This window comes from Oncorhynchus tshawytscha, linkage group LG13 (assembly GCF_018296145.1).
Source record: "Oncorhynchus tshawytscha isolate Ot180627B linkage group LG13, Otsh_v2.0, whole genome shotgun sequence".
Taxonomy (NCBI): Eukaryota; Metazoa; Chordata; class Actinopteri; order Salmoniformes; family Salmonidae; genus Oncorhynchus; species Oncorhynchus tshawytscha.
This window is the reverse complement of record NC_056441.1, coordinates 8069653-8087977: the sequence shown is the minus strand read 5'-3', so window position 1 is coordinate 8087977 and position 18325 is coordinate 8069653. Positions and strand designations below refer to the sequence as shown.

Here is an 18325-nt window from a genome sequence, read left to right as displayed (position 1 = left end):
GCCAATAGCCTACTGAGCATAGCCAATATGTGGTGAAACTGTATTGGGCCAATAGCCTACTGAGCATAGCCAATATGCAGTGATAATGTATTGGGCCAATAGCCTACTGCACAAAACTAATTGCTACAAAAACATTTTTAATTGGTTAACAGTGTTTTATCGGAGCAGTAGATATCAGCTTGCATTTTGGCTCAGAGAAGGTTGGTGACCACCGATGTAGATTATCCTACCTGCACTGTTTCTGATGTAGGTTATCATACCCGCAATGTTTCTGATGTATTCTGTCGTAGGTTATCCTACCTGCACTGTTTCTGATGTAGGTTATCCTACCTGCACTGTTTCTGATGTAGGTTATTCTACCTGCACTGTTTCTGATGTAGGTTATTCTACCTGCACTGTTTCTGATTTAGGTTATCCTACCTGCACTGTTTCTGATGTAGGTTATCCTACCTGCACTGTTTCTGATGTAGGTTATTCTACCTGCACTGTTTCTGATGTAGGTTATTCTACCTGCACTGTTTCTGATTTAGGTTATCCTACCTGCACTGTTTCTGATGTAGGTTATCCTACCTGCACTGTTTGTGATGTAGGTTATCCTACCTGCACTGTTTCTGATGTAGGTTATCCTACCTGCACTGTTTGTTTGATGTAGGTTATCCTACCTGCACTGTTTCTGATGTAGGTTATCCTACCTGCACTGTTTCTGATGTAGGTTATCCTACCTGCACTGTTTCTGATGTAGGTTATCCTACCTGCACTGTTTCTGATTATTATGTTGATGTAGGTTATCCTACCTGCACTGTTTCTGATGTAGGTTATCCTTGTTTCTGATGTAGGTTATCCTACCTGCACTGTTTCTGATGTAGGTTATCCTACCTGGTTATCCACTGTTTCTGATGTAGGTTATCCTACCTGCACTGTTTCTGATGTAGGTTATCCTACCTACACTGTTTCTGATGTAGGTTATCCTACCTGCACTGTTTCTGATGTAGGTTATCCTACCTGCCCGTTTTTAAATTGTTATATCCTACCTGCACTGTTTCTGATGTAGGTCATCCTACCTGCACTGTTTCTGATGTAGGTTATCCTACCTGCACTGTTTCTGATGTATTCTGTCGTAGGTTATCCTACCTGCACTGTTTCTGATGTAGGTTATTCTACCTGCACTGTTTCTGATGTAGGGTATCCTACCTGCACTGTTTCTGATTTAGGTTATCCTACCTGCACTGTTTCTAATGTGGGTTATCCTACCTGCACGGTTTCTGATGTAGGTTATCCTACCTGCACTGTTTCTTATGTAGGTTATCCTACCTACACTGTTTCTGATGTAGGTTATCCTACCTGCACTGTTTCTGATGTAGGTTATCCTACCTGCCTGTTTCTGATTTTAAATTGTTTTATCCCACCTGCACTGTTTCTGATGTAGGTTATCCTACCTGCACTGTTTCTGATGTAGGTTATCCTACCTGCACTGTTTCTGATGTATTCTGTCGTAGGTTATCCTACCTGCACTGTTTCTGATGTAGGTTAATCTACCTGCACTGTTTCTGATGTAGGGTATCCTACCTGCACTATTTCAGATTTAGGTTAGGTTATCCTACCTGCACTGTTTCTGATGTAGGTTATCCTACCTGCACTGTTTCTGATGTAGGTTATCCTACCTGCACTGTTTCTAGATGTAGGTTATCCTACCTGCACTGTTTCTGATGTAGGTTATCCTACCTGCACTGTTTGTGATGTAGGTTATCCTACCTGCACTGTTTCTGATGTAGGTTATCCTACCTACACTGTTTGTGATGTAGGTTATCCTACCTACACTGTTTCTGATGTAGGTTATTCTACCTGCACTGTTTCTGATGTAGGTTATTCTACCTGCACTGTTTCTGATGTAGGTTATCCTACCTGCACTGTTTCTGATGTATTATGTTGTAGGTTATCCTACCTGCACTGTTTGTGATGTAGGTTATCCTACCTGCACTGTTTGTGATGTAGGTTATCCTACCTGCACTGTTTCTGATGTAGGTTATCCTACCTGCACTGTTTCTGATGTAGGTTATCCTACCTGCACTGTTTCTGATGTAGGTTATCCTACCTACACTGTTTCTGATGTAGGTTATCCTACCTGCACTGTTTCTGATGTAGGTTATCCTACCTGCCCGTGTTTTAAATTGTTTATATCCTACCTGCACTGTTTCTGATGTAGGTTATCCTACCTCTACTGTTTCTGATGTAGGTTATCCTACCTGCACTGTTTCTGATGTAGGTTATCCTACCTGCACTGTTTCTGATGTAGGTTATCCTACCTGCACTGTTTCTGATGTAGGTTATCCTACCTGCACTGTTTCTGATGTAGGTTATCCTACCTGCACTGTTTCTGATGTGGGTTATCCTACCTGCACTGTTTCTGATGTAGGTTATCCTACCTGCACTGTTTCTGATGTAGGTTATCCTACCTGCACTGTTTCTGATGTAGGTTATCCTACCTGCACTGTTTCTGATGTAGGTTATCCTACCTGCCCGTTTTTAAATTGTTTTATCCCACCTGCACTGTTTCTGATGTAGGTTATCCTACCTGCACTGTTTCTGATGTAGGTTATCCTACCTGCACTGTTTCTGATGTATTCTGTCGTAGGTTATCCTACCTGCACTGTTTCTGATGTAGGTTATTCTACCTGCACTGTTTCTGATGTAGGGTATCCTACCTGCACTATTTCAGATTTAGGTTATCCTACCTGCACTGTTTCTGATGTAGGTTATCCTACCTGCACTGTTTCTGATGTAGGTTATCCTACCTGCACGGTTTCAGATGTAGGTTATCCTACCTGCACTGTTTCTGATGTATTATGTTGTAGGTTATCCTACCTGCACTGTTTGTGATGTAGGTTATCCTACCTACACTGTTTCTGATGTAGGTTATCCTACCTACACTGTTTCTGATGTAGGTTATCCTTCCTACAATGTTTCTGATGTAGGTTATCCTACCTGCACTGTTTCTGATGTAGGTTATCCTACCTGCACTGTTTCTGTTGTAGGTTATCCTACCTTCACTGTTTCTGATGCAGGTTATCCTACCTGCACTGTTTCTGATGTAGGTTATCCTACCTGCACTGTTTCTGATGTAGGTTATCCTACCTGCACTGTTTCTGATGTAGGTTATCCTACCTGCACTGTTTCTGATGTAGGTTTCTGATGTAGGTTATCCTACCTGCACTGTTTCTGATGTAGGTTATCCTACCTGCACTGTTTCTGATGTAGGTTATCCTACCTGCCCGTTTTTTAAATTGTTATATCCTACCTGCACTGTTTCTGATGTAGGTTATCCTACCTGCACTGTTTCTGATGTAGGTTATCCTACCTGCACTGTTTCTGATGTATTCTGTCTGTAGGTTATCCTACCTGCACTGTTTCTGATGTAGGTTATCTACCTGCACTGTTTCTGATGTAGGGTTATCCTACCTGCACTGTTTCTGATTTAGGTTATCCTACCTGCACTGTTTCTGATGTAGGTTATCCTACCTGCACGGTTTCTGATGTAGGTTATCCTACCTGCACTGTTTCTATGTGATGTAGGTTATCCTACCTACACTGTTTCTGATGTAGGTTATCCTACCTGCACTGTTTCTGATGTAGGTTATCCTACCTGCACTGTTTCTGATGTTTTATCCTACCTGCACTGTTTCTGATGTAGGTTATCCTACCTGCACTGTTTCTGATGTAGGTTATCCTACCTGCACTGTTTCTGATGTATTCTGTAGGTTATCCTACCTGCACTGTTTCTGATGTAGGTTATTCTACCTGCACTGTTTCTGATGTAGGTTATCCTACCTGCACTATTTCAGATTTAGGTTATCCTACCTGCACTGTTTCTGATGTAGGTTATCCTACCTGCACTGTTTCTGATGTAGGTTATCCTACCTGCACTGTTTCAGATGTAGGTTATCCTACCTGCACTGTTTCTGATGTATTATGTTGTAGGTTATCCTACCTGCACTGTTTGTGATGTAGGTTATCCTACCTACACTGTTTCTGATGTAGATTATCCTTCCTACAATGTTTCTGATGTAGGTTATCCTACCTGCACTGTTTCTGATGTATCCTTCTGTTTCTGATGTAGGTTATCCTACCTGCACTGTTTCTGATGTAGGTTATCCTACCTGCACTGTTTCTGATGTAGGTTATCCTACCTGCACTGTTTCTGATGTATTCTGATGTAGATTATCCTTCCTACAATGTTTCTGGTGTAGGTTATCCTACCTGCAATGTTTCTGATGTATTCTGTCGTAGGTTATCCTACCTGCACTGTTTCTGATGTAGGTTATCCTACCTGCACTGTTTCTGATGTATTCTGTCGTAGGTTATCCTACCTGCACTGTTTTTCTGATGTAGGTTATTCTACCTGCACTGTTTCTGATGTAGGGTATCCTACCTGCACTATTTCTGATTTAGGTTATCCTACCTGCACTGTTTCTGATGTAGGTTATCCTACCTGCACTGTTTCTGATGTAGGTTATCCTACCTGCACTGTTTCTGATGTAGGTTATCCTACCTGCACTGTTTCTGATGTTATCCTACCTGCACTGTTTGTGATGTAGGTTATCCTACCTACACTGTTTCTGATGTAGGTTATCCTACCTACACTGTTTCTGATGTAGATTATCCTTCCTACAATGTTTCTGATGTAGGTTATCCTACCTGCAATGTTTCTGATGTATTCTGTCGTAGGTTATACTACCTGCACTGTTTCTGATTTAGGTTATCCTTCCTGCACTGTTTCTGATGTAGGTTATCCTACCTGCACTGTTTCTGATGTGGGTTATCCTACCTGCACTGTTTCTGATGTAGGTTATCCTACCTGCACTGTTTCTGATGTAGGTTATCCTACCTGCACTGTTTCTGATGTAGGTTACCCTACCTGCACTGTTTCTGATGTATTATGTTGTAGGTTATCCTACCTGCACAGTTTGTGATGTAGGTTATCCTACCTACACTGTTTCTGGTGTAGGTTATCCTACCTACACTGTTTCTGATGTAGATTATCCTTACTACAATGTTTCTGATGTATTATGTTGTAGGTTATCCTACCTGCACGGTTTGTGATGTAGGTTATCCTACCTACACTGTTTCTGATGTAGGTTATCCTACCTGCACTGTTTCTGATGTATTCTGTTGTAGGTTATCCTACCTCTACTGTTTCTGATGTAGGTTATCCTACCTGCACTGTTTCTGATGTAGGCTATCATACCTGCACTGTTTCTGATGTAGGTTATCCTACCTGCACTGTTTCTGATGTAGGTTATCCTACATGCAGAGTTTCTGAAGTATTCTGTTGTAGGTATCCTACCTGCCCTGTTTCTGATGTAGATTATCCTTCCTACAATGTTTCTGATGTAGGTTATCCTACCTGCACTGTTTCTGATGTATTCTGTTATAGGTTATCCTACCTGCACTGTTTCTGATGTAGGTTATCCTACCTGCACTGTTTCTTATGTAGGTTATCCTACCTGCAAAGAGTTTCTGCAAGTATTCTGTTTTGTAGGTATCCTACCTGCACTGTTTCTGATGTAAAGGTTATTCTACCTGCCCAGCGTTGGACTTTTTAAAGCTGCGTAAAAAACCAGTTGTTTTATCATGGGGAGGGTTAAATTATCAATTAACTTGCCTGGTTAAATCAAATAAATAAAAATCATGGCCTACATACTCACCAGACTGTAACATCTGCATCCAACTCACACTCTCAAACACATAGATCCCCAGAATGCAGCTCACTCTCCAGATCCCAATCACCTGAATTCTGATCACCTGTCCACACACCTGTATGTCATTATCACACACTATTTAGTTCAGTTCTTTGCACCCCATCACTGTGAGGTATTGTTTTGAGGGGTTCTGTTTTTCCCCATCCTTCTCGCCTCCCATGTATGATAGTTTTTGCCTGCCTCACTCACGACGCCTTTTGCCTACCTGCGTGTACTGTTGCCATGGACCTACCGTCTGCCTGCCACTGGACCCAGCTACCTGCCTCCTCCTATGGTCCCTTCCATTAAACCCTCTGTGCTTGAAACCAGCTCTCTGTCTCCTACCGTGTTTCTTACACAGACATGTCACCCATTGAGCATGTTTGGCATGTTCTGGATCAAGGTGTACGACGCCTTGTTCGCGTTTCCACACAGCCCCCCATGGACAAGGAGTGGGACAATATTCCACAGGCCACAATCAACAGCCCAATCAACTCTATGTGAAGAAGATATGCTTCGCGACATGAGGCAAATGGTGGTCACACCAAAATACGGACTGGATTTCTGATCCATGCCACTACTTTAAACATTTTTTTTAAACCCCCTTTTTCTCCACAGTTTTGTAATATCCAATTTTGATCTTGTCTCATTGCTGCAACTCCCCAACACACACACTCAGACACTCAGACAGACACACACACACACAGACAAAAAGACACACACACACAGTCAGACACACAGACACACCTGCCTTTGTCCCCTTCCCCCAATTAAGTCATGTTGAGGAAATGTTTGGCAGAAGCTCCTCCATCCCAAGTAGCTGGCTGCGCCCCTCACACACGCAGGCACATAAATAGCGTCCCCAGCTAATTGTGTGCGGCCTCCTTGGTCTTGGATACAGTGTTGCCGTGGCAGCCGCGTTTTCTCCACGTGGCGATTGATAGAGGAGCCACTCCTATTGATCTGAGACATAATTCAGCTCGACTCAAACGTGCACTGGCATACAAAGAAACACATTTTACTGAACCCCTTATTTTCCTCTAAGAGGAGGACATATTTTGTGGCAAGGAGTGGCATTGTACAAACACACTGGTACCCAGGCTACTGTAATTAATTGCCAGTCGCCTAAATTTTTCCAATAAATCAACGCAATGAGGACAGAGACAGAAAGATTCAGTTCCAGCTGATTTTATTTCCGTCTTGAAAAAAACTAAACAAACATTACAAACAAACAAATAAAAAATGCTCTGTAATAGAGGTCTGAGGCAGTCATTGACCCGATTGGCTGGCGTTGAGTTCTATATTCAAATGAGATATGGTACGATTGGAGGAAACATGATCATACACACAGCATATTGCACAAATGGAAAAAAAAAAAAATGAAAAAAATAAAGATCCTGGACCACAATCATTAACATCATAATGACAAAAGATGGCAATTTTAGTGTCTGTCGTTGATCATTGTACATAGAAACACAATCGTATCTGCATTATAGTACAGTCAATAAACAAAAAATATCTTCAATTGATATTCTTAAAAATAAAAAAAAATCTTAAACACAACAGCTATACATATACCTGAATCTGAAATACAATTGCTAATTTGCCATGCCATAATATAGGAAAAACAATTAGCTAGCTAGTCTTAGCCAAGTAAGCCAACAGGTAGAAAAACGATTAAATAGTCTTATTATGCAATTGCGCAATGATAGATGATCGAAGCACTTCATACACCTTTCTCCACCTCCCTCTGACTCAAATAGGCATTTAGAATGTGTGAGTGTCACATTCCATCCAGTCAGTGGTTTCAAATCAAACCTATCAACAAAAGCATACCGATGTTTTCTCTCAATCCAACAGCATCTCTATCTCTCTCTTGAACAATTCTGATATACTGTAGCCTGGGCGCCAGTCTGTTTGTGCCATCGTGTCACTCCTTGACAAGGACTTGACAAGACAGCACAAATACATCTGGGTCCAAGTTATGCAAATCCACTGTTGAAACACAGTCACTGGGTGCAGCTGACGCTCTAGTGACGTAAGCGGGTGTCAATGTGTTTACTTGGCTGGTGTAATACAGACACTGTGCCTTTAAGAAGCATGTGGTGCGATACTGTCAAGTGTAAACATTGTATAAAGGAGCAGAATATATGTGACAACGGACCCTCAGGCTTTGAACATCAGGAATCAAAGCAACCACCCACTGGCACTCCCTCCCATAGATATCGTACAAAAATACACAAATAGAAAAATGACACACTTACTGAGTTCTCCTTTAAAAAGTGAGAGATATCAACATTTTAAATAAGATACACTTCTAGCCCTCCTGCACAGGGATACAGCCAGGTGGTTTACACACAAACAAGACCTATTATACAATAACAATACTTCAAAGTATTAATAAAATAAAAAAAAACATGTTGGGCTGGTGTAAATACATCGATATATAAAAAAACGTCATCTGATATAGAATAACTACAGCCAGATGTGCTAGGCGTTGCGCAGTAAGGGAATTGGTCCTGAAATGTGCATTCAGAGTGTAAAAGGTTTCAGAGAAAAGATTCTGAGTTTGAGTTGTTAATTCATTAAAAGTCCTGCCGTTGAGAGGAAAGCTGGTGATTGTGAACTGTGTTCTGTGATCGCACACACACACACTCGCACACATACGCACACTTACTCACACACGCACACACAATCAGCGCGGTAATGACATTGTAATAAACATATTTTCAGATGCATCAGTCAATGTAACAGTGCAGACTACTCCACAAGGGAGTGCATGCATGTTAAGCTTCAGAAAAACCCACCTGAATATCACCTTCGTAAACCCCGCTCACACAGAGAACAACAACTGAAGTGGGTCACTTATACTGCTTTCATCTCCATGGCAACATCAAGCTCTCCAAAAGCCCATTTACCCATAGTCATGTTCACCATCAACCTACAAACCTCCTCCTGCCAGCCGGTTGAATACTTCAGTTCAGTAAGTCTGTGTGTGTGTCTGTGTGTCACTTCTAAAAGAGGCGTGCTCAGAGTCCTTCTCTCTTCTCTCTCCAAATGCAAGCGATGCACTTTCCTTCAGTTCGGCGCACCAGGCAACAATGCGCCCTTGTCTGTCCCCGTTCGTGTCTTTGTCAATACCCACATGGAACAGACGATTATGTTTTTTATACACACATTCTGCACAATTTAACCTAAACACATGTCATTAATATTAGGCTATTCTTTCCAAAACGAGGGTTAGTTTAGCTCACATTTCACTCTCCCTAATAATCTGAAAGAATGTCTGAAGATTCTTCTTTCACACTCACTGGGTTTTAGTTTTGCGCGGGGCGGGGCTTCTCTTTCCCTCTTGTTCTCTGTGATTTCTCTCCTTTCCGCCACTCAGTAAGTGAATACGAGGTTGGAGATGGTGGATTCCAGCCAGTCTCCCGAGATCATCTCGCTGACCTCGGGGGTGCAGTAGTCGGGGAAGTCAAAGTGAGATCCCGCCCCACACTCGCCGAAGCTCCAGTCCAGGTCCCTGTCGAGCTCCGACTCACATGGCCCCATGCTGCCCAGAGACATGCTCTCAAACCCGGGGCTCGGCTGTAGCTCGAACCGCTCATCCTCCAGCTCTTCATCCGAGGAAGAAGAGAGGGAGGAGGAAGAGGAGTGAGAGGCGGACGGGGTTGGAGAGGACGCACGTGTGTACCTGAGGCGGACTGCCGATGATGGTGAGGATGTTGAAGGTTTGGAGGAAAGTGCTTTGTTCGCCCCCGTCGCCTGGTCTTCATACAGGCTCATCGGGTCACAGGACTCAGACGAGCTGCTCAGGGCGGGACTCCCTGGGACTCCCACAGAGGGTGGCCCGCTGTCCAAGCTCCCTCCTCCACTAAACATGTAGCCGCGCCTGGCTGGCTTGTCTGGTATCTGCCGGGCACCAGTCACTGACCTGGATTTGTAGAGCGTGTGGTGATCCGCGGGAGACGCACACTCTTGCCCCTGGGTAGGCAGCTTGACGCTCCCCTGTCCCGGCTTGGGCACTCTGCTGTTCCCCCTAGACCCAGAGCCTCTTTTCGATGAGGACTTAGAACCCCTGCTCCTATCCGTGCCTTTCTCTCCCCTCTCCCCCCGCTCTGTCTTGGAGCTGGGCGTCTTAACCTTCTTCCGTGGCCGATACTTGTAGTCAGGATAGTCGGCCATGTGCTTGAGTCTCAGCCGCTCTGCTTCCTGGATGAACGGGATCTTATCTGTGTCTTTGAGCAGTTTCCAGCGCTTGCCCAGCCGCTTGGAAATCTCAGCGTTGTGCATGTCCGGGCTCTGCTCCATGATCTTTCTCCTCTCGATCTGAGACCACACCATAAATGCGTTCATCGGTCTCTTGATGTGTCCCGTGGGGGTTTTACACCAGGCGACGTTGCCTCGCTCCCCTCCCGTGGAGGATAGCGGAGACCCGGGAGTCGGAGACGCGTCCATGTCCAAGTCCATATCTCCGGTGTCGGTGCCGTCCCCACCAGGAGAGAATGAATCTGTGCTCTCTGTGTGGCTCATGTGCTGTACCATCGTTTCTCTTTCTTTCTCAATCTCTCGGTTAGACAGAAAACGTACCAAAAAAAGTGCTGTTCAGAATTATGTTATGGTGAGAAAGTGCGTAAAAGTTGCCAATGCTGTTATATCATCGGTTTTCTTTCAGTCACTCAATAAACGTATGTTTATGTAACCACACTGGACGGATTGCGTAAAAGTTATTGCAAGTCTCCTCTATCTTTCAGTCCGTTTTGGAGACGCTGCGCAGTTAGTCTCTAGTGCGAGTATATCTTCAAAAAAAGAGAACGAAATAACACATTAAAATCCTTCAACGTTCTGCAATCAAACGTTCAACTGCCAGTGCGACTGAAAACTCGCCCTGTGATACCTAGAGCACTTCGCTGCTGAAAACAACACTGTAACTTTCCTATGAGAGGTATAATATCGCTGTCTGCGCAGCTCGCCTTAGCAGTGACAGAACCATGTGGAAGAATGGAAGTGTCGCACTTTTTCATAGTCCTCTCTTTCCTTATCGGTCTGCCAGTATACTGTAAACATAACGTTCAACACTACACCGTTTTATATCCCCTTCGCGAGAAATAAAGGCTACACTAATCAGCCAATCACAGGCTGTCTCTATCCTGTTTTTGTCCAAAACCACGCCCAGTCGGAGTCCATTGGCTGAATAAACCGTGTAATAATAATCGGTCTGCAATGAACATTCGTGTATCTGACCTCATTCCTTGTCTGACCGAACCCAACCGAGAGTCAAAACTTCGCAGTCCTTCCTCTGCCGCCTTTCTCAATAATAAGACCCATGCTTATAAATAGAAATGCATTAGTTCAATGCAATGTGGATTAAGTTAATCTGGAATTAGATTATATAAATACAAAAGAAAGTAAACCATTTCAGTAAATGTTATTAAATGGTATATTCTATTAAACCAACGCCAGCCATGACAGGGATCGACAATGCATGATACAATATACATTTATAATATAAACGGATCTTTATTTACATAACCTTTTATTGATGAAATCTCATAAAGAGTACCCATTAGATAAATCATAACACAAGCATCATGTCCATTTTCCACCAACATGTTTATTGTTGATCTAGCAAGGTTATTGTTTGAGCGCACATGGTCCCTACAGTTTACAAGGCCATGCGCTCATAACGCAGGTTGTTATTGTTCTCTCTCAGCTGCGCTCTGGTTGGTTAAGCGGCATCGCTAGATGTCAGCGTAGAGCCAGAGAGAAAGTGATTCATGTTTTCATAGGCGTGTGTTTGTGTGTGTATTTTTTTGTGCATGTGTGTCTATCTGTGTCTGTGTGTGTATGTGCACCTACCTTAAATAAATCATACATTTGAATATCAATTCCTTGTTAACCTGTCTTCATCATGATACTTTGGTCTAAAGTAGTGCACTACTACCCTATAGACCCTGGTCTAAAGTAGTGCACTACTACCTTATAGACTCTGGTATAAAGTAGTGCACTACATTGTGAATAGGGTGCCATTTGGGACACAGACACATTACCTTGCTGTTATTCTCCATGAGTAGCCTACACAGGGAATCAGTTAAGAAGGGCCGGACAGGGGTTGGAGCTCAACAGTATGATTCCCATGGACAGTAAGAAAGAGGCTTCTCCTTTGTCCTAACTGCAGAGGAATGAAGCTACCAATTTGACTTAAGGTCATGCACAATGGGGCCTTTAAGTTTTTTTTGTGTGTGTGCGTGTGTGTCTGTGTGTGTGTGTGTGTGTGTGTGTGTGCGTGTGTGCGTGTGTGTGTGTGTGTGTGTGTGTGTGTGTGTGTGTGTTATCTTGTTTAACTAAGTGGAGGGGACTTTCCAACCAGTTCAAACTTTGAAATCCTGGAAAAACTCCAACTCAGTTATAACAGGCTTGTTAGAAACTGAATGACTCACTGCACACACACACACGCGCGCGCACGCACACACACACACACACACACACACACACACACACACGCACACACACACACACACACACACACATGCAACCACGCACATGTGCACACACACACACAAACACACACACACACACACACTGTGTTTTGCTGACCAGTTTCTGTCCTCTGAGTCATAGGCAGACTGCATGTTCTGTCTGCTGTGTGTATGAAGGTGGCAGACAGCACAGGTGGTCAGTTCTCACCCCACATTGTTACTGTTACCAGCCACTGATACCAGAAGGCCCTGCACATTACACAATCTTTAAAAAACATCATGAGGATGAAAAGAGAGGGACAGCTGGTATGAAAACAGAAAAATAGGAGGGAGAACAAAGGGAGACCAGAGGGAGACCAGAGGGAGAACAGAGAGGGAACAGAGGGAGAACAAAGGAGAACAAATGGAGACCAGAGGGAGAACAAATGAGAACGAAATGGAGACCAGAGGGAGATCAGAGGGAGAACAAAGGAGAACAAATGGAGACCAGAGGGAGATCAGAGGGAGATCAGATGGGGATCAGAGGGAGACCAGACGGAGACCAGAGGGAGACCAGAGGGAGATCAGAGGGAGAAGAAAGGAGAACCTACACCAAGAGGACCTACACCAAGAGGACTTACACCAAGAGGACCTACACCCAGAGGATTCAAACCAAGAGGACCTACACCAAGAGGAGCCATACCAGGAGGACCTACACCAAGAGGACCTACACCCAGAGGATTCATACCAAGAGGACCTACACCCAGAGGATTCATACCAAGAGGTCCTACACCAAGAGGACCTACACCAAGAGGACCTACACCAAGAGGGTCCACACCAAGAGGCTTCATACCAAGAGGACCTACACCAAGAGGATTCATACCAAGAGGACCTACACCAAGAGGATCTACACCAAGAGGATCTACACCAAGAGGACCTACATCAAGAGGCTCTACACCAAGAGGTCCTACACCAAGAGGACCTACAACAAGAGGATCTTCACCAAGAAGATTCATACCAAGAGGACCTACACCAAGAGGAGCTACACAAAGATGATTCACACCAAGAGCACCTACACCAAGAGGTTTCACACCAAGAGGATTCACACCAAGAGGACTTCCACCAAGAGCGTTCACACCAAGAGGACCTACACCCAGAAGATTCACACCAAGAGGATTCACACCAAGAGGTCCTACACCCAGAGGATTCACACCAAGAGGACCTACACCCAGAGGATTCACACCAAGAGGCCCTCCTCCCAGAGGATTCACACCAAGAGGCCCTCCTCCCAGAGGATTCATACCAAGAGGACCTACACCTAGAGGATTCACACCAAGAGGTTTCACACCAAGAGGACCTCCACCAGGAGGATTCACACCAAGAGGACCTACACCAAGAGGATTCACACTAAGAGGAGCTACACCCAGAGGAATCACACCAAGAGGGCCTGCACCAAGAGGATTCACACCAAGAGAACCTAGCCCCAAATGATTCACACTAAGAGGACCTACACCAAGAGGGTTCACACCAAGAGGATCTACAACCAGAGGATTCACACCAAGAGGACCTACACCAAGAGGACCTACACCTAGACCACAAAACCACCAGCCACATCCTCACCTCAACCAGTCGACCCCTCCCCAAACAAACCCTAGCCACACCCTACGTAGCCCTCCCCCCGGACCAGTCTTATGCCCCCCCCATGCCCCCCACCCCTGCAGCAAGGAGATCAACATTACATATGCCCAGCTCGTGAGCAGAGCAACAGGTCAAACCCCCACTATAATACCAGCCCAAGTACCATCCTGAGACCTAAGAGTTATGTATCTGATGCTCAACATGCTCTGCTCACACCTACAGTAATTGTCCTTGCCCTAACCACACCAAATCAAAACGAGACAATATGGAACACAAAGCTCTTACTATTTCATCCTGGAATATACAAGGTCTGAGGTCATCTGCCTTTGGCCTTAAGAGCAGTAACACAGACTTCATCAAAGAGATTGGAAATATTGACACTGTCATCCTACAGAAACCTGGTGTAGAGGAGATGGACCCACTGGTTGCCCTCTAGTTTACAGAGAGCTGGTAGTCCCATCCACCAAACTACCAGGTGTGAAACAGGGAAGAGACGCAGGGGGTATGCTAATCTGGTATAGAGAAGACCTAACACACTCTATTAAATTAATCAAAACAGGAACATTTTACATCTGGATAGAAATGAATGATATTATGTTAACAGAGAAAAATAACCTCATGTATATTACCTATATCCCCCCAATAGAATCCCCATACTTTAACTTCTCCATCCTAGAGGGGGAGATCAACCATTTCCAGGCAACAGGGACATGTACTAGTCTGTGGCGAATTAAATGACAGAACTGGACAAGAACCTGACTGTCTCAGCACACAGGGGGACAAACACCTACCTGGAGGTGACAGCATTCCCTCCCTAGATATGCCCCCCCCCCCCTAGACACAACTATGACAAAACAATCAAGAAAAACGGGTCACAAGCTCTGTCGCACACAGGTCCTGTACATAGTCAATGGTAGGGGACTCTTACGGTAGATACACCTACATATTATCCCTTGGCAGTAGTACTGTAGATGACTTTATCACTGACCTCAACCCAAACACTTAGAGCGTTCTCAGTCAGCCCACTGACACTCCTTTCAGTTTACAGCAAAATCACTGTCTATTTGAACAGAGCAATAATCAACCATGAGGCATCAAAGCCCAAGGAACCGAATAGTATTAAGAAATGCTACAGATGGAAGGAAAATAGTAGACAAACCTACCAAAAAAACAATTAGGCAGCGATAAATTCAATCCCTTGTAGACTGAATTGCCAGGACAAAAGGTTTCACTCTAATAGTGAAGGGTTAAACTTGGCAGTAGATAACCTAAGCAGTATATTTTGACCTCTCAGCTTCCCTATCAAACATTTTTCAAGCAGACAACCAAAGAAAACAACAATGACAAATGGTTTGACGAAGAATTCAAAAACTTAAGAAAGAAATTGAGAAAAACCTATCCAAACAAAAACCTAGAATCCCAGGAAACCTGAGCCTATGCCTTCACTATGGTGAACCACTAAAACAATACAGAAATACACTATGGAAAAAGAAGGAACAGCATGTCAGAAATCAGCTCAATATAATTAAATAATCCATAGACTAACCACTTCTGGTTAAATTGGAAAACAAACAACAACAGGAAGAGTTATCAATGCAAAACGGAGATGTATGGATAAACCACTTCTCCAATATATTTGTCTCTATAACAACGAACAAACAGCAGAAACATATACATGATCAAATACAAATCTTAGACTCAACTATTAAAGACGACCAGAACACACTGGATTCTCCAATTACACTGAACAAACTACAGGACAAAATACAAACCCTAAAACACAAAAAGGCCTGTGGTATCCTAAATTAAATGATAAAAATTATAAAAAAATACAGACCACATAATTAGCATAATCCTAAATTCTGGCATCTTCCCCAATATTTGGAACCAAAGACTGATCACCCCAATCCACAAAAGTGGAGACAAATTTGACCCCAATAACTACCATGGGATATGCGTCAACAGCAACCTTGGGAAATCTGAAGTCAAATGTCTACTGTTTGCTGATGATCTGGTGCTTCTGTCCCCAACCAAAGAGGGTCTACAGCAGCACCTAGATATTCTGCACAGATTCTGTCTGACCTGACCTGGGCCCTGACAGTAAGACAAAAATAATGGTGTTCCAAAAAAGGTCCAGTTGCCAGGACCACAAATACAAATTCCATCTAGACACCGTTGCCCTAGAGCACACAAAAAAAACGATACATAACTCAGCGTAAACATCAGTGCCGTCAGTAACTTCTACAAAGCTGTGAACGAGCTGACAAGGCAAGAAGGAACATACAATTCGACATAACAATTAGGATCTGACAAAAAATATAGGAATCATTTATCAAACTCATTGCTCTTTATGGTTGTGAGGTCTGGGGTCCGCTCACCAACCAATAATTCACAAAATGGGGGGAACACCAAATTGAGACTCTGTGTACAATGTAAAACACCAAATTGAGACTCTGCACGCAGAATTCTACACAAATATCCTCTGTGTACAACGTAAAACACCAAATAATGCATGCAGAGCAGAATTAGTCCGATAGCCGCTGATGATCAAAATCCAGAAAAGAGCCGTTTAACTCTACAACAAAACGATTATTACTTGACACATTGGAAAGAATCAACCAAAAAAACTGAGCAAACTAGAATGCTATTTGGCCCTAAACAGAGAGTACATAGAGGTAGAATACCTGTCCACTGTGACTGACCCAAACGTAAGGAAAGCTTTGACTATGTACAGACTCAGTGAGCAGAGCCTTGCTGTTGAGAAAGGCCGCCGTAGGCAGACATGGCTCTCAAAAGAAGACAGGCTATGTGCACACTGCCCACAAAATGAGGTGGAAACTGAGCTGCTCTTCCTAACCTCCTGCCCAATGTATGACCATATTAGAGACACATATTTCCATCAGATTACACCCACAATGAATTCGAAAACAAATACAAATTTGATAAATTCCCATATCTATTTGATGAAATACCACAGTGTGCCATCACAGCTGCAATATTTGTGACCTGTTGCCACACACAGAGAGAGACACAGAGAGAGAGAGAGAGAGAGAGAGGGAGAGACAGAGAGAGAGAGAGACACAGAGAGAGAGACACAGAGAGAGACACAGAGAGAGAGAGGGAGAGAGAGGGAGAGACAGAGAGAGAGAGAGACACACAGAGAGACAGAGAGAGAGAGAGATAGAGAGAGAGGGAGAGAGAGGGAGAGACAGAGAGAGAGAGAGAGAGAGAGACACACACAGAGAGACAGAGACAGAGAGCGAGAGAGAGAGACAGAGACAGAGAGAGAGAGACAGCGAGAGAGACAGAGAGAGAGAGATAGAGAGAGAGGGAGAGAGAGGGAGAGACAGAGAGAGAGAGAGACACACAGAGAGACAGAGACAGAGAGAGAGAGACACACAGAGAGAGGGAGAGAGAGGGAGAGACAGAGAGAGAGACACACACAGAGAGACAGAGAGCGAGAGAGAGAGACAGAGAGCGAGAGAGAGAGACAGAGACAGAGAGAGAGACAGCGAGAGAGACAGAGAGAGAGAGTAAGAAAGAGAGAGTGAGATTGCTAGATTACTTGTTAGATTTGTGTGTATCAGGTATTTGTTGGGAATTGTCAGATTATTTGTTAGATATTACTGCACTGTTGGAACTAGAAACAAGCATTTCGCTACACTCGCATTAACATCTGCTAACCATGTGTATGTGACCAATAACATTTGATTTGATTTGATTTGAGATAGAGAGTGAGAGAGAAAGAAATCATTTTGAGGCTTCCTCCTCTTCTTGAAAAGTAGATTGCATTTCTTTTCCTCGTTTTCGGAGGAGAGGACGAAATAGAGTCATCAGCTGTATGAGAGGACAAAATGGAGTCATCAGCTGTATGAGAGGATGAAATGGAGTCATCAGCTGTATGAGAGGACGAAATGGAGTCATCAGCTGTATGAGAGGACGAAATGGAGTCATCAGCTGTATGAGAGGATGAAATGGAGTCATCAGCTGTATGAGAGGACGAAATGGAGTCATCAGCTGTTTCAGAGGACGTAAATGGAGTCATCAGCTGTATGAGAATGAAATGGAGTCGTCAGATGTATGAGAGGACGAAATGGAGTCGTCAGCTGTTTGAGAGGACGTAAATGGAGTCATCAGCTGTATGAGAATGAAATGGAGTCATCAGCTGTATGAGAGGATGAAATGGAGTCATCAGCTGTATGAGAGGACGAAATGGAGTCATCAGCTGTATGAGAACGAAATGGAGTCATCAGCTGTTTCAGAGGATGTAAATGGAGTCATCAGCTGTATGAGAGGATGAAATGGAGTCATCAGCTGTATGAGAGGACAAAATTGAGTCATCAGTTGTATGAGAGGACGAAATGGGGGTCATCAGCTTTTTCAGAGGATGTAAATGGAGTCATCAGCTGTATGAGAGGACGAAAGGGAGTCATCAGCTGTATGAGAGGATGAAATGGGGGTCATCAGCTGCTATTTTGCTCCCCATAAAGTAGG

The 18325-nt window shown here is 43.8% G+C and overlaps 2 protein-coding genes across 2 annotated transcripts; one reads left to right on the top strand and one right to left on the bottom strand.

Annotated features, from left to right (window-relative positions):
* Positions 1-6907: 6907 nt before the first annotated feature.
* On the bottom strand, positions 6908-10809 carry sox4a (SRY-box transcription factor 4a). The gene has a single exon (XM_024440824.2). It carries the CDS (start codon positions 10278-10280, stop codon positions 9120-9122), a length of 1161 nt encoding a protein of 386 aa, XP_024296592.2. The 5' UTR covers positions 10281-10809; the 3' UTR covers positions 6908-9119.
* A 1684-nt stretch (positions 10810-12493) lies between these two features.
* On the top strand, positions 12494-13515 carry LOC112265779 (salivary glue protein Sgs-3-like). The gene is made up of 2 exons (XM_024443336.2): positions 12494-12520; positions 12856-13515. Exons 1-2 carry the CDS (start codon positions 12494-12496, stop codon positions 13513-13515), a joined length of 687 nt encoding a protein of 228 aa, XP_024299104.2.
* The last annotated feature ends 4810 nt before the right edge of the window (positions 13516-18325 follow it).

Bases quoted from the DNA above. Each gene is read 5' to 3' on its own strand.
- sox4a (XM_024440824.2), bottom strand. From the start codon at position 10,280: ATGGTACAGCACATGAGCCACACAGAGAGCACAGATTCATTCTCTCCT.
- LOC112265779 (XM_024443336.2), top strand. From the start codon at position 12,494: ATGAGGATGAAAAGAGAGGGACAGCTG. The intron at 12,521-12,855 runs GTATGAAAACAG...ACCTACACCCAG, and splicing joins TGAAAAGAGAGGGACAGCTG to AGGATTCAAACCAAGAGGAC.